Source organism: Zootoca vivipara, chromosome 12, assembly GCF_965207765.1.
Source record: "Zootoca vivipara chromosome 12, rZooViv2.hap1.1, whole genome shotgun sequence".
NCBI classification, from domain to species: domain Eukaryota; kingdom Metazoa; phylum Chordata; class Lepidosauria; order Squamata; family Lacertidae; genus Zootoca; species Zootoca vivipara.
In genome coordinates, this window is record NC_142595.1 from 11,208,824 (window position 1) to 11,235,574 (window position 26,751).

General features: G+C 44.4%; 2 protein-coding genes across 7 annotated transcripts in view; one reads left to right on the forward strand and one right to left on the reverse strand.

Moving 5' to 3' along the window:
• On the reverse strand, positions 1–19,952 carry LIMD2 (LIM domain containing 2). Of its 6 annotated transcripts, none has more exons than XM_035134417.3 (5): positions 19,803–19,952; positions 8,134–8,271; positions 4,778–4,822; positions 2,385–2,524; positions 1–1,399 (listed from the first exon to the last, which is right to left on the reverse strand). In XM_035134417.3, exons 2-5 carry the CDS (start codon positions 8,173–8,175, stop codon positions 1,240–1,242), a joined length of 387 nt encoding a protein of 128 aa, XP_034990308.1. In that variant the 5' UTR covers positions 8,176–8,271; positions 19,803–19,952; the 3' UTR covers positions 1–1,239. The 6 variants fall into 6 exon arrangements, with proteins under 6 accessions (XP_034990308.1, XP_034990307.1, XP_034990304.1 ...); XM_035134416.3 differs by lacking the exon at positions 19,803–19,952 and adding an exon at positions 19,046–19,186; XM_035134413.3 differs by lacking the exon at positions 19,803–19,952 and adding an exon at positions 19,042–19,184.
• Positions 18,831–26,751, forward strand: part of LOC118094203 (E3 ubiquitin-protein ligase RNF113A) — a 17,264-nt gene continuing 9,343 nt past the window's right edge. The window contains exon 1 of the mRNA XM_060282296.2: positions 18,831–19,102. Coding sequence (XP_060138279.2) covers positions 18,904–19,102 — 199 coding nt within the window. The 5' untranslated portion in view covers positions 18,831–18,903. The remainder of the gene's footprint in view (positions 19,103–26,751) is intronic.

Here is a 26,751-nt window from a genome sequence, read left to right on the forward strand (position 1 = left end):
AAGGTTCAGAAAACTTATATTACAAAAATAAGACAGCAGACAGCGCAACTCTGGACACAACACCACGAGTTTGTGCTTCAGCTTAACCACGTACCACTGAAAAAGGCAAATATAAAAGATAGACATTGAATGCTTCCCCAGGATTTAAGGCTAAATGTTTGGGCAGAACCGAGCTGATGAAAATGAAGGTGCAAGGTTTGGAATCCCATCCAATTCCTGTTTTGTGTTCAAAACTCTATTGGTATGCACATTTCAGTCATTGTTGCACTATCTCCACACTCGCCCTCTGTTTCTCCAGGATTGCTTCTCCCTCCCTTTTGTCACAATAGAAAACTGGTTGCTCTGGAAAGCAGCATGTTCTCTTTCCATGCTTTCTTAGCATGCATATCTTTCCCCACAGGACTATCTTTGAGTGTGATCTCTGCAGCAGAAGCAAACAGTCCTTCAGCAGGAAAAGAAGTACAGGCTAATCTGGGAATGTTTTAAATAAAGGGAGAGGTAGAAATGCATTTTGGCCAAATTAATAGTCAGCATTTACTGTGTGCCCTGACCCATCATAAAATTTCCTTTAAAAGTTGGATTCCTGTTTATCCAGACAACCAGATATTTTAATAGAGCCATTCTCCTTTGCTGCTCCATAACTGGATGGGATGGGATTGATTGGATTGTAAACATAAGATGTAGTAGGCATTAACTAAAGCCTGTTGGAAAGGTTTCTCTGGCCCAAGGTTCTATGGCAAAGGAATTTGTAACCTGGCAATTTCCCCAATCTAGACTGTTTCATGGGATCTGTAGCTGAGTTTGCAAGATGTGTGACAAGTGAGGGGAGAGTTTGCATGCCACATGGTAGTACACCATAAGGTGTACAAAATAAGGTGTAAACATTGGTCTCTCCTGCTCAGGAGCTTATATCACAGATGCAATCACATTAAAGAAGTCTGGAAATACAAGCCCCAATATCTGTTGCTTCATTCATGCAACCCCTGTCCCCCACCAGCATCCTGGTGTGCCTGCTCTTACATGATTTGTTCAAGATCCTCCACTCTCACCCCTCCATGGGCACAGTGTCTGGGGTTCCCAGATACGCAGGTAGCATTGCTCCCACAACACTGGAACCATACTCTATTTCTGCCTGGCTTTCCCTGCTCCCAGCAACCCTTGCAAGCTCCACTGCTTTCCATCAGCTCAGTTCATCCCCATACCAAGGCTCTCAAAGTGGGGAAATTGGGGCCTGCTTCGTCATGCTGTATCGGTCCCGTTCTCCACCTCTTTCTGCAGCCAGAGTTGCTTGTGTTGCTTGCGCCCAAAGCCCTCATCATAGTTGCCTTTGCTCTTGAACAGCTGCTGGAAGTGTGGCTTACAGAAGAATTCCCCGTGTAGAGCTGCATAGCTACCCAAACTGGAAGGAAGGGAAAGCACATGTTAAAGCCCACCTAGGAAAAAGACTGAAGAAACACAACAAAAGAGAACATAGGAGAATGAGGCATGAAGGCTAGTTTGTCCCTGCCACTGCCCATTCTTTGTTAAAAGGCTGAGCTTACACCAGCCTTTTTGTTTTACATGGCAATCTCATCAGAATCTCCATAAATCTAAGGTTACCAACTCTTAAAAATGTGGGCAAAATGAATTGGTCCAAGAAAGTCACATTTGCAAGAACAGGCAACCTCAGAAGAATTTATGGAAATTTATTGCATCATGGCAAGGTTTTCATAATTTAAAGAGATTCCTTCCAACTAATCTCAAAGTTGTTCTGTTCTCCTAATTGTAAGACATAAAGCGTGTCTAGTTGCATAAACTTGGCATTTAGTCTACAATCCTATATCTACATACCTCAGAGTAAGCCCTACTGGACTGAATGGTACTTTTCAACAGACAGGTATGTTTAAACCCTTAATTTGCCCTAATCACCTTGGTAGATCAGGAAAGGAGTAGTGCCCTCTCATCCTACTCTTTAAATCAGTGTCAATATTCACAACTACATGAAGCTGAAACAAAAAAGTGTGGTCTTATGTACAGTACGTGCCTTTCAGACCAAACCTCTCACCCTCTTCTGAACAAGGATCAAACTTCAGAGCAGTTCTCACTGCCGAAAGAAGAAGAAGAAATCCCACATTGTGGGCAGACTGCTGTGTACCTCAGTACAGAACCTGGAGAACATGAAATTTCATAAAGGAACTAAATGGGTTTCTCATTCAACCAACATTTTTGGTTAGTCTTTTGCTTGTCCCCAGTTCCTCATTGGTTTTCTGGGGTGGGAGTAGGCCTACCATAGATATAAGATTGGTGGGGGAGAGTGTGACATGAACCCAACCACCTAGCCTCCCATCCCCAAATCCTCTTCACCTTCCCTAATAGCAAACTTTTGCTTCCCCTGCCCTTCTCACCTGAGCTTGGTGTGGCAGTGCTTGCAACAGAAACAGCTGTTGTGGAAGACAAATTTATCGGCCACGAGGCGCTCCATGGGATAAACAGTTTTCTGGCAGGCACTGCATGTCTCCTTCACCTGGGCCTTCAAGCTGAAAGACTGAGTGACAGCAGCAAAAACAATGTAATCTCACAGTATATCCAAATATAGAGAGAGAGTTAAAACAACTACGCATTTAAAAACATCTAAAAACAACTGCTAAATATGTGAAATCAGTTTTAAATCTAATACAAATACCAGCCAGGATAAAAACTCCACTTAGAAGTCTTGTTGAGAGAGGAAAGTCTTCAATCCTAACCTAAATGACAATAGAGATGATCCTTGAGTGACATATAATGGGAAGGAGTTCTGCCACACTGAAGGCTTGTTTCCAAAGTAATGTGAAGTGGACTTCCTAAGAAGATGTATCCTTTTATGTATCCAGCTTCCATGCTGTAAAATGGGTTCTGTATACCAGTAATTGCACCATCAATTTAGCCCAGTACTAATAGGCAGCCGGTGTAATTCTTTCAGCACTGGTGTAATATGGTAATTTCTGCCCCATCTAGCAGCTGAGTCATCACTAGCTTCTGGGTCAGCCTCAATGACAGCCCCACACAGAATGCACTGCAGCAATCCAATGTGGAGGGCACCAGCACATAGACATCAGTGGTCAGGCTATCCCAGTCCAGGAATGGCTGCAGCATCTCTTACTAACCAAAGCTGGTAAGCTCTCCTAGTCAATGAGATCACCAAAGGCTCTAGCAACAGAGATGTACCCAGAGCATCCCCAGACTACGAATCTGCTCCTTCAGAGGAATATGACCCCATCCAAAGCAGGCATTTGACCATATCAGCAGATAAAGAATAATGCAAAGGAGAAAACTTCATGAATGCACACTAAAAAGCAAAGGCAGTTCAGCTGTTTCTTTCCACCTTGTTAATTGTTTATCTATTGCTGCCACATTTCAGCTCAAACTGCATTAAAAAGGTAAAGGTACCCCTGACCGTTAGGGTCCAGTCACAGACGACTGGGGTTCTGCACTCATCTCACTCTATAGGCCCGAGGGAGCCGGCGTTTGTCTGCAGACAGCTTCCAGGTCATGTGACTAGCATGACTAAGCTGCTTCTGGCGAACCAGAGCAGCGCATGGAAACGTCGTTTGCCTTCCCGCCGGAGCAGTACCTATTTATCTACTTGCACTTTGGTTTTGAACTGCTACGTGGGCAGGAGCTGGGACCGAACAATGGGACCTCACCCCCTTCGGGGAATTTGAACCCCTGATCTTCTGTTCAGCAAACTCTAGAGGCTCTGTGGTTTAGACCACAGCGCCACCTGGGTCCCCAAAATGCATTAGAAGCTGTCTTATGCAGGGTGAGCCTATTGGTCCATCACATCAAGGCAGCAGCTCTCTTAAGGTGTCAGGCAGAAATCCTACGCAGCCCTGCCTAGAGATAGTGGGGATTGAATCTGGGGCCTTCTGCATGCCTATAGCAACAGCCCTTCTCTCTTCCATGTTATAACTGAAGTTCTGTGTTTCTGTTGAGGGGGAGGAGCTTCAAACCCAAAGTAGCCTGTGCCAGCGGAAGCTTCAATTCAGGAAAGAGGGATGACCTTTAATTGGGAGTGCAGCATGCAAGGGAATGGTTAGACCTCTCCTTCCACCCCTATGTGGCATGGTTTTGATGCCAATCTCCACCAGTGGTAGCTCTATGTCAAATGCATTTACGCATTTCACGTATCATCTCTAGTTTGTCCCTGAGAGGGTGCAATTACAATCTGAGCTAGGAGCAGAGGGGAAAGGCAAAGGCAGCCTCTTTCTCCATGCACCCCCCCCCCAAGAGCTGCGTTACATTCTCAGCAGACTACATAATGTGTAATTTGAGCCTGGAGCTGAATTATTTTGTTTTGGTACTGTTGCATGCATATGGCATGCATCCTTTGAAGATCCATAAACAAAGTTACCCCAACAACAGGATGCAGGAACATGAGCTACAGCGATGGAGCAGTTTGCCTTTAAAAACAACTATGAAATGATGGGAAAGCTTTAAAGATCCAACTGAGTCAGCAGCTGAGATAAGGACTATAAAGCAATATATACTAATAAGTGCCTTAGAAGCCTCTAAAAAGTATAATCAATAACAGGTTTTTTTGCTTCTTTAAAGCAATATAAAAAAGAACTGCATATTCACTTAATAAGTTCCAAGGATGTTGAGGCCAGTAAAATAGTCATTTTCTATAGCGATGGTACAAGGCTGCTTCTGAAGCAAAATGAGTTGCAGGAGTTGTAGTGCAATGTATTTATTTGACTGCCCCCCCCCACCTTCTGGGGAAACATTCATGCCCAAAGGTAAAAACTGGGTTGGTAATTACCTTGGATCTCTGCACGATGGATGCCCCTGAGTTGCTCTTCGCCTCCTAAAGAAAGAGGAGAGGGAAAATGCCATTGATACAGAGTAGAGAGCATTATGTTATGATCTGCATTAAGAAACAATAGGGAATAGAAGGAGATCACAGATCGCATAGAATCACAATTGTAAGCTTTGATACTGCTACTTTTTAAGCAGTTTTAAAATTTCATATTTATGTCTCATTTCACACTTTCTTCCTAGACCATTATGTAATGCACTGTTTGGGCTCAAGGCAGACAACTACCATAAGGAAGTTCTCAATAACCCCCTTAAAGGGAAAATGTTTCTTAGAGTTGGAACGTAGCTATGCAAGTCCTGTTTAACTCACATTGATTTTCCAAAGAATACTAGAATTTGTAGGATTTTTTAAAGAACAGATACCGTAATTGCTTCCACAAACTACAATCCACAGGATTCATTGGAAGGATAAGTGAACATAAATTTTGAAAACAACAGTACTTCTGGCACTTTAAAGGCTGACAGTGCAATATTCTAGATGTCTACTCAGAAGTAAGTCCCACTGAGTTTGAATTCAATTGGCTTACTCCCCAGTAAAAGATACAGGATTTCAGCCTGATGAATTTATTATGACATCAACTTTTGTGTAAAAACAACCACAGGTCTTTGATAGTATCACTTAACTGGCAAAGGAAGAAAAGTGGAGTGGGGAGGACTCCAGGGAACAGAAATGCAACTTATTGTAAGTCCAGTGCATTTCAGAAAATTCCTTTTTCAAGGGCACTGCAAGTATATGAACAGAATGAATAGGATAGTTTTAAGACATTTATAGCCATATTAAGATAGTTTTCTGTTTCTAGGATGAATTTTAATTGTAATCATTATTTGTATCTTTTTCAAATTATTTAGAAATTGAATAAATACAAGAAAATATATCAAATTCACATTAAGTAAAACTTATTTCTTTCTGTAAAGTTTGCTGCAATATTTTAACATCAATAAAAATGTCAAACATGCTGAATGAAAAACAGACTCCTTAGAAAGAGAACTACCCCACAAAAATATTGATGTAACAAAAATCAATTTTCCTGATTAGTAAAACATAAAAAACATACTAAAATATGGTGAACATGAGAAAGTGAACTAATAATTTTTAACGATTCTCACATCCAAGGTATACTATCCCTATTGCAAGAGGCATCCAAAATAGAACATTACATCAACTTGAGCAAAGTGTCTATGCAGTCAAGTGCTGTTGTTGTTGTTTAGTCGTTTAGTCGTGTCCGACTCTTCGTGACCCCATGGACCATAGCACGCCAGGCACTCCTGTCTTGCACTGCCTCCCGCAGTTTGGTCAAACTCATGTTCGTAGCTTCGAGAACACTGTCCAACCATCTCGTCCTCTGTCGTCCCCTTCTCCTAGTGCCCTCAATCTTTCCCAACATCAGGGTCTTTTCCAAGGATTCTTCTCTTCTCATGAGGTGGCCAAAGTATTGGAGCCTCAGCTTCACGATCTGTCCTTCCAGGGAGCACTCAGGGCTGATTTCCTGAAGAATGGATAGGTTTGATCTTCTTGCAGTCCACGGGACTCTCAAGAGTCTCCTCCAGCACCATAATTCAAAAGCATCAATTCTTCGGCGATCAGCCTTCTTTATGGTCCAGCTCTCACTTCCATACATCACTACTGGGAAAACCATAGCTTTAACTATACGGACCTTTGTCGGCAAGGTGATGTCTCTGCTTTTTAAGATGCTGTCTAGGTTTGTCATTGCTTTTCTCCCAAGAAGCAGGCGTCTTTTAATTTCGTGACTGCTGTCACCATCTGCAGTGATCAAGGAGCCCAAGAAGGTGAAATCTCTCACTGCCTCCATTTCTTCCCCTTCTATTTGCCAGGAGGTGGTGGGACCAGTGGCCATGATCTTGGTTTTTTTGATGTTGAGCTTCAGACCATATTTTGCGCTCTCCTCTTTCACCCTCATTAAAAGGTTCTTTAATTCCTCCTCGCTTTCTGCCATCAAGGTTGTGTCATCTGCATATCTGAGGTTGTTGATATTTCTTCCAGCAATCTTAATTCCGGCTTGGGATTCATCTAGTCCAGCCTTTCGCATGATGAATTCTGCATATAAGTTAAATAAGCAGGGAGACAATATACAACCTTGTCGTACTCCTTTCCCAAGATCTCCTTTCATGGATCAATGCCTTGTCGTGGCGAAGGGGCTTGAATAACTCAGAGAAGCTATGAGCTATGCCATGCAGGGCCACCCAAGATGGACAGGTCATAGTGGAGAGTTTTGACTAAACGTGATCCACCTGGAGAAGGAACTGGCAAGCCACTCCAGTATCCCTGCCAAGAAAACTCCATGGACAAAGACAACAGTCAAGTGCTACAAATAAGCAAATTCTAAAATGAAAAACTTTCACCAGATGCAATGCTTAAGGTTAATCAACTGGAATGAAAGGAGGAAATGACCAGGAAATGTAAAAAGAACAGTCTCGGGCTTAAATGCATTCAAAATATGCATAATGACCATTCACAACAGTAGTTATCCTAGTACTGCTAACATGCCCAAATGGCTAAAAACTGCTGCATTAGATTATTGATTTATACGTCCAGCCTTGAATAGATATAGTGAGTTCCTGTCCCAAGCAGGTGTTCATTAAGCAAGCAAGCAATGCATAGCTTGTGCTATCGCCAATTAATGCTGTTGCTGCAAATGGTCACTGATTGTTTTGCATACATTTAAGTTTTAATTGTCCCCGACATATAACCATTGCGAGAGAGTCTACAACTGCTATGTGTGAGAAACTTTCCATTTGTTCTGATAGAAGTGAGAAACAGGATGCAATGCAAGCAATCTCACCATTGTAACTTGAAGTGTTTGGAGAAATTGTTACACAACAGTGGCTACTGCTTATATTTGTATATGTTCACTTTACATGTTGCTTTGTTTTGTCAATTTGTAAATCACTTTTATACCTTTTTAGGGTTCCTGATTTTGTTTGTTTTTACTTATATCATTGGGGCTCCTTTGTTTTGGTTAAATATTATTTCCATGCATCTGATGAGATAAGATTCTAGTCCGTGAATGCTTATGCCATAATAATTTGCTAGACTTTAAAGTGCCATCTTTTGGGTGCTTTTGCTGCAACAGACTAGCATGTCAGTTTTATATTTGAGTGAGTAAAGGTGCAGTCCCTTACACACTAAACTGGGAGTAAATCTCATGGAACTCAGGGGTACTTCAAAGCAGACATGCATAGGATTGGACTGTGAGGCACATCATGTGTATCTCCCCTCAACCCACTCCCCAGGAATTAGCAGCAACCTCTTCAATCTGAAAACTTGATTACAATACATACATTAGCGGAGGCTGTACTGGCTGGTCCCTTGGCTTGGAACATCACTCTACGTTTCCCCCACAATGGTCTGCAGCTTCACTCCCTTGAGTTGGCCAATTCTATCCTGCTGCTATGGCTTAAGTTGGCGCCTCACGATACCTAGGAAGGGGGGAAAAACAGCTAATGCAGCCTCTTGCATTGGAACAATACGTCTGATCCTGAGCTGCAAAACCCAGGAATCTGGTTCACCTTGACATTCCTACGAAAGCTCTGCAGTTCACAAACTGCCATTAATTTATTTTCCAATTTTTAATGCATTTCGTCTGAAATAAAGCAATAGAATACATAAAGCAGTCATCAGTATCTATACAAATATATGAACATTCAAATACATATCTACCAATATGTAAGTAATCTAATTTTAGTTCATTAATACTGTATATTACTCCTACAAAAACATATCATAAAACAGTAACCATCAAAACATGAGCAGTAAAATTTCCTAAACTGAATTATCACGCCTATTAATGAGCAAAGTTGGATGGTGTCCTGTACTTCATTATTCAAAACAATATTTCCCAAAATCCCATTTCTATGCCTTTGACCACATACAAGACAGAACTCCTCTCTCTCTCTCTCCTCATTTTGTTAAGCTTCTTCCCTTTCCAGTAAAACTGTTGCTGAAGCATCCTACTTAGTTTCACTTTGCCTGCTTCTTACTTGCCATTTGACTCTCTACTATTGACTGGTCCATCGCAGGTACATGTAAAGGAGGTATGTATACTGTCATACCTGACAACACTCCAGTCTTCACAAGCAGATTATCAAGGCCTCCTTTCTTTGCCACCTGGGTCTTCACAATATAACACTGTTCTGCAAGACTTTCAGGCTGCTTGAGAAATCTGATTCACTTCCGCTCCCTTCTGTGGTTGGCTTGTTGTTTCCTGCTCTCTCTGCTGAGCCGCATGGCTCAAACATCACACAATCAGTCATGACAAGATCAAAGTGCTCAGGGTTAGACACCACATGGGCAAAAGAGAGGCCAAACCAAAGTTCCCTGCATTTTGCCAATCAAGTAAGGTCCAGAACAATAGAGGCTCATAACAAGACCAGTGACTACTGCCACAATTAAAGCTTTCTTAAGCATTAGCGACAGACCACCAGGTACAGTCATACCTCTACTTATGTATTCCTCTGGATACAGAATCTTCGGGTTACGGCCACAGCAACCCTGGAAGTGTTTATGTCCAGGTTTCGCCGTGCGTGCATGCATAGAAGCACTCTGCGTGCCGCACACATGCGCAGAAGCGCTCAATTGCGTGATGCGTGTGCACAGAAACGTGCCTCTATTTACGTAATTTTTGGGGTGCGAACAGATCCCCAAAACGAAATAAGTTCATATCTGAAGGGTCCACTGTACTATTAGAAAGGATAGAGGCAGTACTAAGACTGTGTCAGAGGACCAATCCATATTCAAAATGAAGAACTCAAACTTTCAAGTTACACCAACCCTCTCTGTTAAGAACTTCCATTCTTTCTCAAACAGACATATCCAAAACCTTCCTCTCTGCACAGCTGTTCCATTCTCACACATGTGCGGCATTAGCTTATCTTTCACACATCCTAGTATCTCCACATATGGCAGCATATCCTCTTAAATATTGAAGAGATGCAAAAAAGCAATAAAACATTGGAAGAGGAGGTGGAACAATTGGTGAAATGTTTCAGACAAGCATTTATTTAGATCCTATATTTAATTTCTTGAATTGTGTTAAGAAAGTTAAGTTGTGTTAAGAACCAGTATTATACTAACTGTCTTCGCTAAATCTTGGTAAAAGAAGACTGAAAATAACACATTTATCACCATATATACAGAGTTTTTGTTTTATGTCGCTTTTCCACAGCTCAAACCATGCTCAAGGCAGCTTACAACATGAAAAAATACACTTTGCAGCATAACAAAAGTAGTCATAAACAATAAATAAAACATTAAAACACACACAACCAAACTGAAGTATTTCCACATAAATCATAAGATCTAAAATATACAAAACAGCTACACATCCCCCCCCAAAATAACTAGCTCCCTATAAATATTCTTATTGTATAGCTCTCAAACTGTACTCTGACTGTCCCTGCAATACACAATGCTTCTCTTCCACATGATTAAATACCCGACACTTCTGGGATTTCCTCTTATTGCATAGTCAGAATGTCCTGCTGTGGGGGGGGGGCACAAGAGGGAGCATGCAGAGATGCTGGTGAATAAGCCCAAGGGCAGCAATGGTCGCTCCAGGAGTGACTGACCAGGAGAAAGAGGCAGTCCACCTGGGCAGAGGAGGTGGTGGAGGCAGGCAGGCAGGCAAACTGAGCCAGAGAAGGTTCCGGACGAGCACCTTCTCAGGCTCTGTCTGCCTGCGCCTTTGCTATCTGCAAGCAATTTGAGCTGGCAATACATTGCAGCTCCCCAGCTGCCGCCAGCACAGCACAGGTAGGCAGTCGGATGGGAGTGAGGTGTGCTGTGCTGTGGGCAGCTGGGAAGCCAGCCGCGATGTATTGCCAGCTCAAAAAGTCTGAAACGTGTATCACAATCTGAACATCATACTGGTTTCAGACAATTTATCAAAATATCGCCCAGCTATAGACAGCATACTGTCAATTCAACTGGTTGATTGGAACCCAAAAAATGGAGCAAGTTAAATGATATAAATACTTGGGTGTCATCTTTCACTATAACTTAAAATGGGCGACCCATCGCAATAGAACAATTAATTTAGCAAGATGCTCGGTTACACAAATCAAGCGTTTTCACTTTCTTGGTGGGAATCAATTTGTACCTGCAGCAATTATTGCCTATAAGGCAAAATCTGCCTCCCAGCTTCTATACGGGATCCCCTTATGGATATCCAGCTTTAACAACAAAGTAGAAGGAGTCCAATCATCCTTCTTTCGGCAAATTCTTGGAGTACCAAAATGTGTGCCATACCTGGCTATCTGTGCAGAATTGGGCCAACACCTTCTTGAGACGAGGTTGGATTATTACTCTTAAATATTGGCTAAAAAATCATTTTAATACCGATCCAGATAGCCTGATATCCTATCTTCTGAAAGACAGCCACAGCTTTATATGGTTTTCTAATATTTCCAACAAACTTAGGCAACTAGGCCTTCCAGTGGACTCCCTCCTGACATATGAGGACTCATATATCTTTACTCTTATTAAGCAGAGACTGCTTGATATCGAATTCCAGAAACTTCATCCTGCCCAACCTCTAGTATGCTCGCCTTCCTTCCTGGGGCTGCCGCCGCACCAAGGATTGATACCTAATTATTTATATGACCTGGTATCTCCTTTTTATCGCAGAGTATTTATGTTGGCCCGCCTAAATGCTTTCCCATCCTCCGTGTTATCCGGAAGACTCAAAGGCATCCCTTACTGGAATAGATTACGCCCTTGTGGCCAGAAAGAGGTAGACTCTATGGCTCACATGATTCTGGACTGTCCCCTTTCCAATTTTTTCGATTTTGGCCCCCCTCTATCCTTTACGAGACCTGGAACCCTCCCCAACAAGGAAACAGTGGTCCAGCTCTTGTTGAGGGATGACTTCCCCGAAATTACCAGAATTATGGCCCACTACTTGTCCAGAATTTATGTAATTAAAATCAATACACCTAGCCTTCAACAACGATAGCTGAGGATCCCTTGTGTGCCTTTCCCTCCTCCTGCTCTCCATTATTTCTGTATGATGTAGAGTCACTATTTATACTAATAATGACCTATATGTGTTGTATGTTTTGTCTTTGTTTTTATATTTTATATATATGCCAATAAAGGTGTTGAAATTGACATAGCATACAATCTATTGTATTCTTACAGAGATTCTTACAGCTTCAACAAAATAATTCTCTATTTGGTTTCTTATATGATATATACAATATCAACCAAAAAAAATCTACTGAAGATCTACTTAAGGCCTGCAAGAATTTGGAAAAATCATTGATCCTTCTCACACTTCCAGTGTCAGTGGCAAATGTTGTACAGTGGTACCTCAGTTTATGAACTTAATCCGTTCCTGAAGTCTGTTCTTAAACCGAATCTGTACTTAAACCGATGCGCACTTTCCCTAATGAGGCCTCCCGCCGCCGGTGCCCTTCCACCATTTGGTTTCCGTTTGAAAACCGCGGTAAAGTTAGCAAACCAGAACACGACTTCCGGTTTTGTGGAGTTTGTAAACCGAATCTTCGTAAACTGTACTGTTCTTAAACCGAGGTACTACTGTACACTGCTTCTCAAAGCTCAAACTTATATTAATTGAACATGCCCAGGCATCAGCACCTGACCTGAAGGAACTGATGACAAAATCTGCAAAGGAAAAGTCAAGCAAAGTGAGATTCTGATGTACTTGAAACTGAAACTTTAAAGAGACTTAACTTTTAATGCCGCAATTCACAAGGTTATTCACAATGATTTGTCTGCTAAAACACTTTCTTTTGTATTTGAGAAAGATAATCAAAGGTTGTTGTTATTACTCATTCTTGCAATTTAAAATAAATATAGCAGTTTCAAGTTTTGTGCTTTTCATTTTTTCTACAATACATCTGTTTTTGAAAATTGAAGTTAGCATTTGGGGTGGGGGTGGGGTGCAAGTAGTAAGCCTTGCCAAGGGCACAAAATAACCACTGCTCATAGCCCATTAACTGTTAGCTTAAAAGAGAGAGCTTCCCCCCTCGGGTTCATGCAAGGGTGATAGCAATTCTTAAGAAACAAAAGACATACCTGCTATTCAGGTCAAGTTTTCCTTAACTAATTTTCTGTTGCACTTTACTTTCACAGAGCCTACTTATCCTTTTTTAACTCAAGGGGTTTATTACAAGTAGATAAACGCTTCTGAACTTTCACTGTTCTTTTCCAGGTTATATATTTCTTATATAAATATTTAACCATTAATAGGCACTAAAGTTCAAATCCTGCATGACAGTAACAGTTTTGTGTATAAAGGAGTATATGGTGCAGAGCAGGGGTAGGCAACCTAAGGCTCGTGGGCCGGATGCGGCCCAATCGCCTTCTCAATCCGGCCCCTGGACAGTCTGGGAATCAGCGTCTTTTTACATGAGTAGAATGTGTGCTTTTATTTAAAATGCATCTCTCATTTGTGGGGCATAGGAATTTGTTCATTTCTCCCCCCAAAATATAGTCGGGCCCACCACATGGTCTGAGGGATGGTGGACCGGCCCACGGCTGACCCCTGGTGCAGAGGGATAGGCTAGAACTCGTAGGTCTGACTTACCTCTCTACAGCCTGTTCCCCAACAGTACAAGAAGAGTGTAGCTGAAAAAGGTGCCTAGGATGAGGGGCTGCAGAGAGTTAAGTAGCAGTTACGAGATTGCACCTCACTCTTCACTCCTTTTGGCTCCTTTTGTTCTTCAAAACAAACTCTCCACTTTATACATGATTGGTGCAGACCTTAAGAACTAACTAGTAATGAGGTTTGGGTTTAAAGCAAGGGTGAGGAACCTGCGGTCTTCCAGGTATTGTTGGACTCCCACTACCCCTGAATATTAGCCATGGTGGCTGGGTCTTGGAAAATAGGAACCTGCCTTATACTGAGTCAAACTATTGAGCCATCTAGCTCACTATTTTCTTCTCTGACTGGTAGTGGCTCTCCACGGTTTCAGACAAAGGTGTCTCCCAGCCATGCCTGGAGATACTGAGAACTAAACTGGGACCTTCTATATCAGGCATCCCCAACTCAGCCCTCCAGATGTTTTGGGACTACAATTCCCATCATCCCTGACCACTGGTCCTCTTACCGTAGCTAGGGATGATGGCAGTTGTAGTCCCAAAACATCTGGAGGGCCGAGTTTGGGGATGGCTGTTCTATATGTAAAGCATATGCTCTTCCACTAAGACACAGCTCTTCCATTCTTAAACAGAATTCGACTCCAAGAAGACCTAGGGAAGCACAAGTTTAAAGACTGTATTGTAGTTTGGGTCCTAAAGACACATAGGCATTTAGTCTTGGTGACAGTGTTACAAAGCAACTGGATGTTGTTGTTGTTTAGTCATTTAGTCGTGTCCAACTCTTCGTGACCCTATGGCAGTGTTTCTCAACCACTGTTCCGCAGCACACTAGTGTGCCGCGAGACGCTGGCTGGTGTGCCGCGACGTGCGGCGATGAGAAGGGCGATTTGCATTGTCACGTGCCTGGCGGCCGCCAATACTCACCACTGACCCGCTGGAAAGCAATATTTCTCCTCCTCTTTCCCAAAGCTCAGTGCAAACGAGCCTGGCGGCCGCCAATACACAACACTAACCCGCCGGAAAGCAATATTTGGCAAGTGTTTCTTACAGTCATAATTATAATATAGGGCGGCACAGAGTTAAATTTTTTAACTTTTTTAATGGTGGTGTGCCTCGTGATTTTTTTCACGGAACAAGTGTGCCGTGGCCCAAAAAAGGTTCAGAAACACTGCCCTATGGACCCCACGGCGGCTCCCTCGGCCAATAAAGCGAGATGAGCGCCACAACCCCAGAGTCGTTTGCAACTGGACTTAACTGCCAGGGGTCCTTCACCTTTTTATATTTGTAATGCCTAATAAAGGTTTGGTGAAGAAAGTAAGTTATAAAACAACAAAGTGTCCCATTGAAGCTTAAAGACTTGACATATTTATTATGGCATTATCAGTGTTAGAAACTGAGATATGAAAGCTAGGAGCTAAATGGCACCTTAAACCTAGGTTATGGACGCAACAATGGAATGTCTAGGAGCACTTTTTTATAGCAAGAATACAAAGCTGAAAATGAATGTTGTTAAAATATGCTAAAATATTATGTTCATTTTTCACATGGTCTAGTCCTTCCTCTGCCCACGCCCCTTATATTCTTAAGAGGGTCTCTTCTCCAGTCTTCAGAGAGTAGCTGGAAGTGGGGAGGCAGAAAAAGGTCCTCCTTTCCTTCCACTCCGCAGTTTTAATCTGAAATCTTAGGTGCAGTACTGTACCCAGAGCTCAGAAACTGCTTGTGCTAATAAAATTCCCTGTAGCAAAATCCACTAGAATAATGGGAATTTTGAACACTGGGCATTATCTTTTATGAACTACAGTCCATTTCATCAAATGCATAGCATGTTATTCAGAGTGTGTGTCTGTGTATATAGGGTGGAGGGAGATGTTTCAGTGAGGTCAGAAGGAAATTAGAAAATTACAGAGGGTGATAACTGCATTCTTACCGGTAGCAGTGCCATTAACAAAAAAAAAACTTGTGTTGATAACACAGATACCCTGCCATTGGTAAGCCAATTAACCCACACACAATCCTAGAATCGTAGACTTGTAAGGTACCCCAAGGGTCATCTAGTCCAACCCCAGTATAATAAAAAATCTGTTGCATCAGTTTAGTCCATAAGTGAAAGCATTTAACTTCTTGATGAACTATAATTCAGCAGCTTCCCTCTGATGTTCCATTATGGCCATCTGGAGGTCCACTGCAGTCTCCTGTCAAGTTGAAATGTTTCCTCCCTGACTCAAATTAAGAAAGTGAACTGTAATTGCTTCAGGTCCAAATGGCACCTAGAAGCCCAAAGACAAAGTTGCTCTAGGAAAGACATGCCACTTAATAAGTCTCAAAGTGTAGCCAGTTGTAAGTAAGACACAACTATTGTGTCTGAGAGCTACTGGGAAAGCCACAAAGTTTGATAAAGTGACACAAACTAGACTGGGATTTTCTCAATAATTACCAGTAGTATACTAACTCACCAACTACTGAGCTACAGTAGCAAGAACTAAATGGATTTCGTTCCAAGCAAGGCGTACAAAATGAATGGTTTGGGGTCAAGGGAAGATGGGACTATTTGCCACATAAAGAGAACAGAAGAAAGCATTTCAATATGTACATAAAAGGAAACAAGATGTTGCTACACATCCTCCTTTCTGGCAGAGGAAAGGGTGTGCTGGAGAGAGAAGAAATCATGCATGCAAAGAGGATCAGAAACCAAGAAGGCTCTGCTTTCTTAAGAACTGCCCTGCTATGGGTAAACTAGTTTAGCATTTTGTTCCCAAATTAGCCAGCCAGTTGCCTATGGAGTCCCACAAACAGGGCATGAAGGTGATGGAGATCCTTGCTGTTTGTCCCCAGCATCTAGTATGCTGAGATGTACTATGCTTTATAAGGGATGAGGCATGTGTGACCTTCCAGATGCTCTTTGACTCTAGTTCCCAGCCAACGTGGTCCAGAATGAGTGGAAGTGTAGTTCAACAAACAACTGGAGAGCCACGGGTTTCCCATTCCTGCAGTAGGCTATCACGACTAATAATTCCATCCATTCTGCAAACAGGGTGATAGCTATTGATAGACCAAACCTCCTTCACCACAGCTTTATCAAAACAGTTTCCACAAGCCAGCATGGTGACAAGATAGCCACCAATAGATTCAGCAAACGTTGCAGAGAAATGCTGGTCATTTTCCAAAACTCTTTAAGAAACCATTCTCGGCGCCTGCAATGCAAGTGTTCCACGTTGCACATTATCTAGGATGTTGCTAGACAAAGATGATAGTTTCATTAAGTATGGGCAGAGTGCCCTTTCACCAGTCATTGCTCACAGTCTGCCTATATTTTTTGAGAGCTTTTTAAGAGATCTGTGTCTTTTAGAACATACAGTTGTACCTCCATTCGACTTCCAAAACATTAGGAAACCAAGGAAGCTCCTGCAGCCAATTGCAAGCCGCATAAGCTGCGTCCAATGTTCAGGTTCCAAAGAACGTTTGCAAACCGGAACACTCACTTCCAGGTTTGCGGCGTTCGGGAGCCAAAACGTTTGACTTGCAAGGCATTCAGAATCAAGGTGCGACTGTGTAAGGATGGTTCCCTGGTGGTGCATAGCAGCACTCAAAGAGTTGGATACCAAGATACCTGCAGCCCAACCCTTTGACATCAAAATAGTATTACTGACAGGCGCCTGTCCAACCTTGTGTTAAAACATCCAAGGAAGCAGATCTTGCTACCTCCTTGTCTGTGAAGTTTCTCACACTACATTTTTTTTCCTATTACTGAACCAAGATCAAAGTCACTGCTTCTTGCCTATAGTTAGGCTGGAAATTTAAATATTTGAAAACTGTTAGCATATTGTTTTTGTCAGTCTTTCTGTATGTTCTACTCTTTCAGCCTCTCCTCACCATATCTGCCATTTAAAATCAAATTGTGTTACAGCTTTTTCTGACCTGCAATATCCAAAACTAAACACTCCAAATAAGGTCTTGCCAGGACTCATTCCTCAACTCTTAGAACGGTTTACCATGTTGATAGAAGCTTGAGAACATGTCCAAGTGTATTTGCAAATTGCATTCCACTTTCCAGCCAGAATCCCCAAAGCATGCCCACAACATTCATAAAATCTAAGTCAATTGTGAAATTAGGATACCATTCTTCAGTTACTCCAACTCCGCTCAGTTTGTTTTCAATCTTGGTTTTGCAGAAGCATAAAAGCATCTGTTCCTCTGATTTTCATCAGTTTGTGCACTAAAATTCATCCAACCATTGGTGCTAGTGGTCTTCACCACCCAAGTTCCATCATGCACTTGCAAATAAATTAGAGGCTATGCTGCAACTTTGCGCCTTTAAAAATGGGTGTGACAGTCCTAATTAATTCAACTTTTGAACCAGCTTCCATCGCTGGAGCATGTGATGATAAAGAACCATGCTCCTCTTTGCATATACAAATGTGCTCTTCCTCCTCGTCTCAGGGTAGCTACAGCTGCACACACAAGGCTGGCCTGGCCTGGTAACTAGGAGGGAGCGGTTCCAAGTCAAAGGAAGTGACCACCTATCTGAAGCAAGCCCGTCCCCCTCCTCCCTCAAAATTCACCAGACAGAGGCTTGAAGAGCTACTTCCCCAAGCAATGTGGAAAACAGAAACAGAAGAAGCATCTGCAGCGAGCATCAAAGACAGAAGGTCAAAGGCTAAACCCACCCAAAGGAGGCCCAGTGGATTCTCTCCAAATCATTTGCCCTGCTCCCTTTTTCTTCAACGCCTCCATCCTCTCTTTGCACTGGGCAGTTCCCAGGATCCCAGGTACAGCATCCAGCACCTTCCTGTGGCACTCAGTGCACAGAGAGGCGCAGCAGGGATGCCCCCCAAAACACCATCTCCTTGCGTTCAAGCGCAGAGGAGGCACCTCCCCATCTTTTGCAGGGGGGAGGCAAAACACCCCACCCTACCTGCATACACACCTCATTCCAGTGGTGCCAACTTGAATAAAATATTGGGGGGGCAGGTAAGCCCCACCCCGCATAATCGATCCCATGATGTAGCGCACACATGCCATTTGGATGCGAATTCCCCCTCAACTTTTTTTTGGGGGGTGCGACCCCCTCGAATATTTTATTGAGGTGACCGAAGGTGGACCTCATTCCCTAGGAGCTGGCTCCTCTCTGCCTCATCCTCACCCCAGAAGTAACAGTTATACTGTATTATGGGCAGGAGGTGGTCCTCTCCCATGAAAAGCCCCCTCCAGCCGAGGCTGGGCAGGGCCGGCCCTGGCCTCGTGAGGCAGGAGTGAGGCGCATAGCTGCCAAGTTATCCCTTTTTTAAGGGATTTTCCCTTATGCTGAATAGGCTTCCTCGCGAGAAAAGGGAAAACTTGGCAGCTATGGTGAGGCGGCGGCCAACCCGCCAAGCCCCTTCTTCATCTCGTTTAAACCGTTGAGATTTTTTCCACAGAATGGGAGAGAAGCGTCTGTGGTGGGGAGGGGGGTGTTCTGTTTCCCCCCCCCCACTTCCCTTTGGGTTGCCGAAATGGGGTTGGGCGCTGGCTTCGGGGGAAGAGAAGGGCGCCCTTTGGCAGCAGCTCCGCCTCAGGCGGCCAAGGCGACCCCGGAGGAGCGGCCTCCGCCCGCCGCCGTGAGGGGGGAAAGGCGAGGGTCACGGACTCACCCACCCAGGGGCTCCCCGAGGAGGAGCTTCTCTCTCTCGGCCGCCGAGGAGGAGGAGGAAGGTAGGCGCAGCAGCACGGCCCAAGCCGGGTACGGGTGTCCGTGTGAATGCGCGCGCGCCCGCGCGTGTCTGCCTGTGGCGGCTTCCCCTCAAGAGGTCTCCGGCGCACAAAGCGCGGCGCTCCTCCTCCTCCTCCTCCCGGCGTCTCCTTTGTGCTCCGCGTGCGCGCGCAGCAGCCAACCCCCCCCCCAACACACACACTCGAGCTTCCCCCTCCTCACTTTCTCCGCCCCTGACGCCCACCCCTCTTTCTCCCCGCTTAAATCCCCATTCTTGCCGCCTCCTCTATCAACGCAGGGGGGGGTGGGGGGTTGTGTTGGGGGTGCTGCTGCTCTTGTTCTGTGGGGTAGGGCCATCCATAGGGGGAGGAGCAAAGTCCCCCCCCCTCTATGGGGACAAAAGGCGGCCCCGAAGGACCTAAGTGTGGCCGGTCTGATGCCCCCGCCCCCCAACACTAAGAGAAGGTCTGTCTCCCTCCCACTCGCACTGCATCAATGGGGTGGGGTGGGGGAGTGGGGTGGGTCCCTCCTGCAAGCAAACCGTTCTATTTGGGGGTTGCAATATATACGGGGTGATCTTTGTCGCCGCCGGCGGGTTCCGCCCCGGCATTTGCAAACCGCCTCCCGCGCCGTAAGGTAAGCGAGGCGGCGCGCGCAAATTGAAACGCGAAGCGAAAGAATAGCAAGCGATAATGAGATTACCCTGCGTCTAGACGCGCGGATGCTCTCGCTGTCTCGCTCCTCTCTCCAGCCCATAGATGCCCCTTTGCAACAGATTACTCTCCACCGCTGGGTGCGGAGTGTGGCCATCGCGACACCCAGCGGCGATTCCGTTCCATCTGCGAATACTGTAAGCCTCCCCCCCCCCCCCGTCCTAAGCATTTATTTAGCCAGCTTTCTGGGTGAGACTGAATTTCTCAAAGGCAGGAAATGTTGGCTTTTTCCATATTCGCCTCACTTTTAAACTGAACTGAAATGCGATTTTTATTATACTGGGGTTGCACTAGATGAACCTTGGGATCCCTTGCAACTCTGCAATCCAATAATAACAAAATAATAATAAAATTAAAATTAATAAATAATAATAATAATATATCCCACCCATCTGGCTGGGTTTCCGTATGGCTTACAGCATATATAAAAACACAACAAAACATCAAACATTAAAAAACAGAATATCCCATACAGGCAACAAACCAACCAATAAATCAATAGAAACCAAAAATAATGATGAGTATGATAACAACAACGACAAACAGCTTACACTTATATCCAAATTAAAATAACCGCCAACCCCAACCAAACATTTAAACAACCCCCACCCAACAAAAACAAACAGAGGAACCAAAATTAGAACCATTTAAAACATTTTAACACATTTTAGCCAGTTGCCCGAACCCAAGAGTTGTTCCAGCAATGTCCCTCCGGCCTCCCAGGAGCCTAGCTGTTCAAGGTGAGTCTGGGCCCCGCCCCCTAGGCCAGGTGGAAATGGGCCTTGCAGCAGGGAGAACAGTCTCCACTCGTGGCAGCAGCTGTGGGGATCAAAAGCCCTGAAAGGGTACATATTGAGGCCACACATTAGAACTGTCTGGATTGCTGCAAAGAACAGCTGTGACTGTTTATCACCATCCCTTTAAAAGTGCACCTTTTAAAAGTCACTATTATTGCTGATCAGAAGGTCGGCGGTTCAAATCCCCACGACGGGGTGAGCTCCTGTTGCTCCCAGCTCCTGCCAACCTAGCAGTTCGAAAGCACGTCAAAGTGCAAGTAGATAAATAGGTACCACTACAGTGGGAAGGTAAATGGCGTTTCCGTGTGCTGCTCTGGTTCGCCAGAAGCGGCTTTGTCATGCTGGCCACATGACCTGGAAGCTATACGCCGGCTCCCACGGCCAATAACACGAGATGAGCGCCTCAACCCCATAGTCGGTCACGACTGGACCTAATGGTCAGGGGTCCCTTTACCTTTACCTAAAGCTTCCCTCAGTATCACAAAAAAGCTATGTTGAGGTTTTCGTATTGTGCAAATTTATTTAAATTCAGTTCAGTTAATTAATTTCCTTCCACTTTACCATGCAGTTCTGTCAGGGAGTTAACCTGCATCAGAACAGGATTACGACAGCAGGGCAATCCTATTCGCCAACGTGCTCAATTTCCTTGCAATGTTATGGAGAGAGCCTGTTGGGGCATAGTTCTGCTTGCCAGAATCCATTGTGTGTGTTGCGTGCACAACCTGAGACCATTCATGAAAATATAGCCCAATGCTGTAGTACATCCTATCACCAAAGTTGCAGACTTCCTGCGTGGAAGTTTATATCCTGGTGGTGTGGTGTGATTAGGTTCTAATTTGTACTATATCCTATTCTCTGTCATGGTGGTGTAGATAAGGGCAGCAAAGCCTCTTAAAATTTGCTTTTTCTCTCGTTGAACTCAGTGGTGTCAACTCTGACGTCAGTAGAGTGGTACCTCCGGTTGCACATGGGATCTGTTCCGGAGCTCCGGTCGGATCCCGAGGAATTCACAACCAGAGGTGCCTGTTTTGCGCATGCGCCCGGCGTGGTAGAGCGCTCCTGCGCATGGGCACATGGTGAAACCCGAAAAAATACTTTCGGGTTTGCCACGTTCGCATCCTGAAGGATACGCAACCAGAGGTGTGCGTATCCAGAGGTACCACTGTACAGAATTGCACTATCTATGGGGGGCATGAATACAGGATAGGTGTGTTCTTCCCCTTTCTAGCTGTTCCACCAGCATAGCTTCACTGGTGCAGCACAGTGGAGTATTTGACAGGCCCATATGGGGAGTTGCACCAGCACATCCTTTGTGGCAGCAGTGTAACTGATATTGATGTGCTAGGAGGACATCAGATCTCTTCCACATCATAATGGCAGCTGGTACAATAAGGACTGCACCCCAAATCTTCCATGCATGTCAGCATGGGGAGTTAGGATATTGTAGTGACTTAGTAGGGTATAACAGCAACATCACAACAGTCAAGATGTTAAGGCTGTGTAACAACTACAATGCCAACATAAGGGCTTGGGGGAAATGCAGAGTTCATAGCTGCCAAGTTTTCCCTTTTCTCGCGAGGAAGCCTATTCAGCATAAGGGAAAATCCCTTTAAAAAAGGGATAACTTGGCAGCTATGAGAGTTGTGGCTGTGGTGGGAAGGGCTGGAGATCTTACTCAGAATCTTATCCTCCCCTGCCACTGAAAAGTTATTACAGAGATGGGAGAGATTAGGGGTCCCCAGACTACGGCCCGCGGGCCAGATGCTGCCCAATTGGCCTCCCAATCTGGCCCGCGACGACCCCTGCCGCCCGCTGCCACCGCCCGCTCTTACGGCACGCAACGCGGCGGCGCGCTTCCAGATCGGAAAAAAGCGCCGAAAATCGTTTGTGCACATGCGTATGGGCCTCTCCCGACCCGGAAGAGGTCATTTCCGGTGCACTTCTGGGTCGGGGGAGGCCCATACGCATGCGCACAAACGATTTTCGGCAATTTTTCTGACCTGGAAGTGCGCCACCCCCGCCCTCCGGCCCGGCGCGTGGTCGGCGCGGCGGGCACCGGCCCAAAGCCAGGTAAGTCTGGGAACCCCTGGGAGAGATGCTGTAAGTAGCTATATCCCATAGGACTCCATAGGAGCCCAGGTTGATCACCACCCAGCCAATCAACTCAGGAGCCAATCACAGCACTGCAAGGACACATTGCTCATTTCGCAATGTCCATCTGCTTTTATTTAAAAAACACAAAAACCATAACAATCATGGGAGGGGGGGTGAAAGTAATCACTGGACACAAGATCAAACCATTGTTTAATAATCAAAACTGTGCCCTGAGCATCTCAACTAGGTCTATGCGGGTAGTTAAAAATAAAATTAAGGCACATGTCGATTTTGCTAACACCATAAATACAGGAAGTAGCTGAGAAGGAAAACATCAGGAGTACCAGATGGTTTACAGCAAACCGTTTTCTATATAATAAGTTCCTTGGTCTGTAAATAGCAAACACTTTTGGCACTTTAATGGGAACATGCTGCTCTATTTAAACTGTGAAAGCAGGGGTCTGACTCATACAGCTGTCTTCCACATTTTGCTGCATGGAATAAGCCTCCCCGACAGGCAGAGGAGTAGTCCACCCTGTGACAAGCCTATGAGTTCCTGAATTCAGACCTTCATGAATTCTGCCCTCAAATATTCCATCCCTTGCACTTACATCCGCTTTCCTATTCCGCACAGCCATTGGTTCCCATATGTGAAATATACTGGTATTGTTTTCAGCTCTCCATTATTAAGCAGAGGTTGGACGGCCATCTATCATGGATGCCTTGGCTGAGCTCCCTGCATTGCAGGGGGTTGGAGGAGATGACCTTGCAGGTCCCTTCCAAGTCTATAATGCTTATTAAAGGAGAGAGCAGACACTGTACAAATCTTGTTGAAGACCTGTAAGGGTTCCACAAAAGGCTAGCCATATATACAGTCAGATATTGTTATGGAAACAGTTTATCTGAGCTAGTGAGGTGGGGAGAGGAGTGTTAAAAAGTGCAAATTTCAAACGTCTCCTTTCATCTTTATCTGTTCTCTCTCTTCTTTGTAGGATAGCTTTGCTCTTTCTCGGCAGTTAGTGTTGCTGCTGCTAAGTAATGTTAAGACTCTGGGACTTAATGTTCGAATGTCCCCACCCCACCACTTTTAGATGATAACATTAATTCCTTCACTTACTTAATTCAAAATGTGGTCAGCCAGTGCTCCCGTGTTTTGGAGACACATATTACTACATATTGCTTTATTTGGTATAAGTTGTTTATTTTAAAGTTGTTGTGACTTTTTATATAGGATCTTATTGTTACTATTAATGTTTGTTGTTGTTGTTTGTTGTTGTTGTTGTCGTTTGTGTTGGAAGCTGCCCAGAGTGGCTGGAGCAAACCAGCCAGATGGGCGGGGTAATAATAGTAATAATAATAATGTTGTTGTTTAGTCGTGTCCGACTCTTCGTGACCCCATGGACCAGAGCACGCCAGGCACTCCTGTCTTGTACTGCCTCCCGCAGTTTGGTCAAACTCATGTTTGTAGCTTCGAGAACACTGTCCAACCATCTCGTCCTCTGTCGTCCCCTTCTCCTAGTGCCCTCCATCTTTCCCAACATCAGGTCTTTTCCAGGGAGTCTTCTCTCCTCATGAGGTGGCCAAAGTATTGTAGCCTCAGCTTCAGGATCTGTCCTTCCAGTGAGCACTCAGGGCTGATTTCCTTCAGAATGGATAAGTTTGATCTTCTTGCAGTCCATGGGACTCTCAAGAGTCTCCTCCAGCACCATAATTCAAAAGCATCAATTCTTCGGCGATCAACCTTAATAATTTTTTTAAATGTGGAGCCCTCACCAGCCCCAAGCTCTGTCCTGAGGGCACCGATCTCTGCAATCCTACTTTCAAAGGCAGATCCATCACTCACTCCGTTTACAAAACCAGAGGGTGAATGCTGAAGAAAAGTTAGTAGGAATGGTACTACACCTGCTTCCCCATGTTTCTGTTATTTGTCATCTTTGCTTTTCAGAGGTTTCATAGAGTTTTCACTAAAGGAGTTACATCTGTTCTCAGAATTGCAAAGACATTTATTCTCCCGTGGTACCAGTTGGGATGGGTGATTCTAGGAAAGGAGGGAATGGGCCTGCAATCCTGTTACCGGTATGCTAAATCTGCCCAAACAAGAACCTTCTTTTCTTCTGCCATCTTGTCTTCAATGCATGGCTCATCTTTTATTTTTGAAGCAGACCGATGAGATGGGTGGAAAGGCAAGTGAGCTTTTAACTAGGAAGTTGTCTTAAAAAGTGAATCCAGATAACTCCCAACCTAAATCTAGCATTCAACTGCATTCAGAAGCCCTATGTTCCATTAATGTGCATGCAGCCAAACTGTGCTTTAAAAAAAGTTTTGTTTTTTTTTAAAAAACAGATATTAAAACGAATCAAATATTTCATATAGCATAAGATCCAAGTTAGAAAAAGCTGGAACCCCTGTCTTTATGCTGCAGCCTGCATCTGTCTACAGGGAAGTGCACGCTGGTGTCCACACTGATCTAAAATCCGACATTCCTCCACTGATTCCTATGGACAACTCTCATTTCCGCCCCAGTGGCAGGGGAAAAGAGAGAGTAATATAGATCCATCGAAACTAGTTCAACATAATCTCTTTATTATAAGTCCAGAGTTTATTGCAACAGCATATTTCCCCAAGGTAAGCATCAAAGACAGGAGTTCATGTCCATCCTTCATACAGAAATCTGATAACCGAAACAATCACTGCCATAGTTTTCACATAGATACAGTATATAATATACAACCTTTCTGATCTTGCCCCTACATTTATAATACTCTTACATGCCACCCGAACTCCAAGTGGGACAAATTTCCAGGGAATTCAGACACTTACCCAGGGTTCAGTTTCCTTTGGAATGAGGCACAGCAGAGACTGTAGTGTCTTTAGGATACTGTATATGGTTTATTGACACATCTATACAACCTGAGCCTAAGATGGAGGGGTTCACAGCATTAACATGCAAAGAGGTCTTGCTTCTTGCATAGTCACAGTCTTGGATTCTACCAGAAATCAGGCATGACTCTGACCCGCAGTTTCTGCCTGCAGCCTGCTCTCACCTCTCTCACACTCTAGATTATTTCCTTTCTCACTAGGCCCACCCACTTGTCAGAGGGCGCCATCACCTATTTTGTTATACTAATGGTCTTCTTCTTCTTTGGCGATCACTCATAGCCGAGTAAGATTGTCTTCCATGAACATGGTTTTAACAGTGAATCTGTATGTGACTGTGGAGGCCAGTTTCCAGGCGGGAGTTGATCACGGTGAGGGTTTGTCAAGCGTGCCTTCCTCTTAGCATGTTTTCCCCTTTTGTCCTGAGTTCTAATGGTGGTCCTTAATTCTAACGGTGGTCCTTAATTGGCAACTTCTTGCGGCAGCTAGACTGGTGACTGCGAGTAGCCGCCGAGACCACATAACGCCGGGCCGAAATACCTACATTGGCTCCCAGTACATTTCCAGGCACAATTCAAAGTGTTGGTGCTGACCTTTAAAGCCCTAAACGGCCTCGGCCCAGTATACCTGAAGCAGCGTCTCCACCCCCATCGTTCAGCCTGGATACTGAGGTCGAGCTCCAAGGGCCTTCTGGCGGTTCCCTCACTGCGAGAAGCAAAGTTACAGGGACCCAGGCAGAGGACCTTCTCGGTAGTGGCACTCGCCCTGTGGAACGCCCTCCCATCAGATGTCAAAGAAATACAGTAAACAACTATCTGACTTTTAGAAGACATCTGAATAATAATAATAATTTGTTTGTTTGTATTTGATGAATCATTGTATTTTAATATTCTGTTGGAAGCTGCCCAGAGCAGCTGGGGAAACCCAGCCAGATGGGCAGGGTACAAACTATTATTATTATTATATTTACTACTACTACTACTACTATGGCCATTTTGTCACAAACAAACTTGCCCAACCAGTTGAACAATGGAATCCCCCATTAGATTTTAACCCTTGCTGGATCCAGGAATCCAGGAATTAGAAGAGGCTCAGGCATTATACAGACTAACCCCCCAAACTCACAATACATAAAAGAAGCAAATGTTATAAAAGTAGAACAGTGTGTTC

Coding starts and splice junctions, on each gene's coding strand:
- LIMD2 (XM_035134417.3), bottom strand. CDS start 8,175: ATGTTCCAAGCCAAGGGACCAGCCAGTACAGCCTCCGCTAAT. Junction 4,823..8,133: donor CCAGTACAGCCTCCGCTAAT/GTATGTATTGTA, acceptor CTCTTTCTTTAG/GAGGCGAAGAGCAACTCAGG. Junction 2,525..4,777: donor CCATCGTGCAGAGATCCAAG/GTAATTACCAAC, acceptor GCTGTCACTCAG/TCTTTCAGCTTGAAGGCCCA.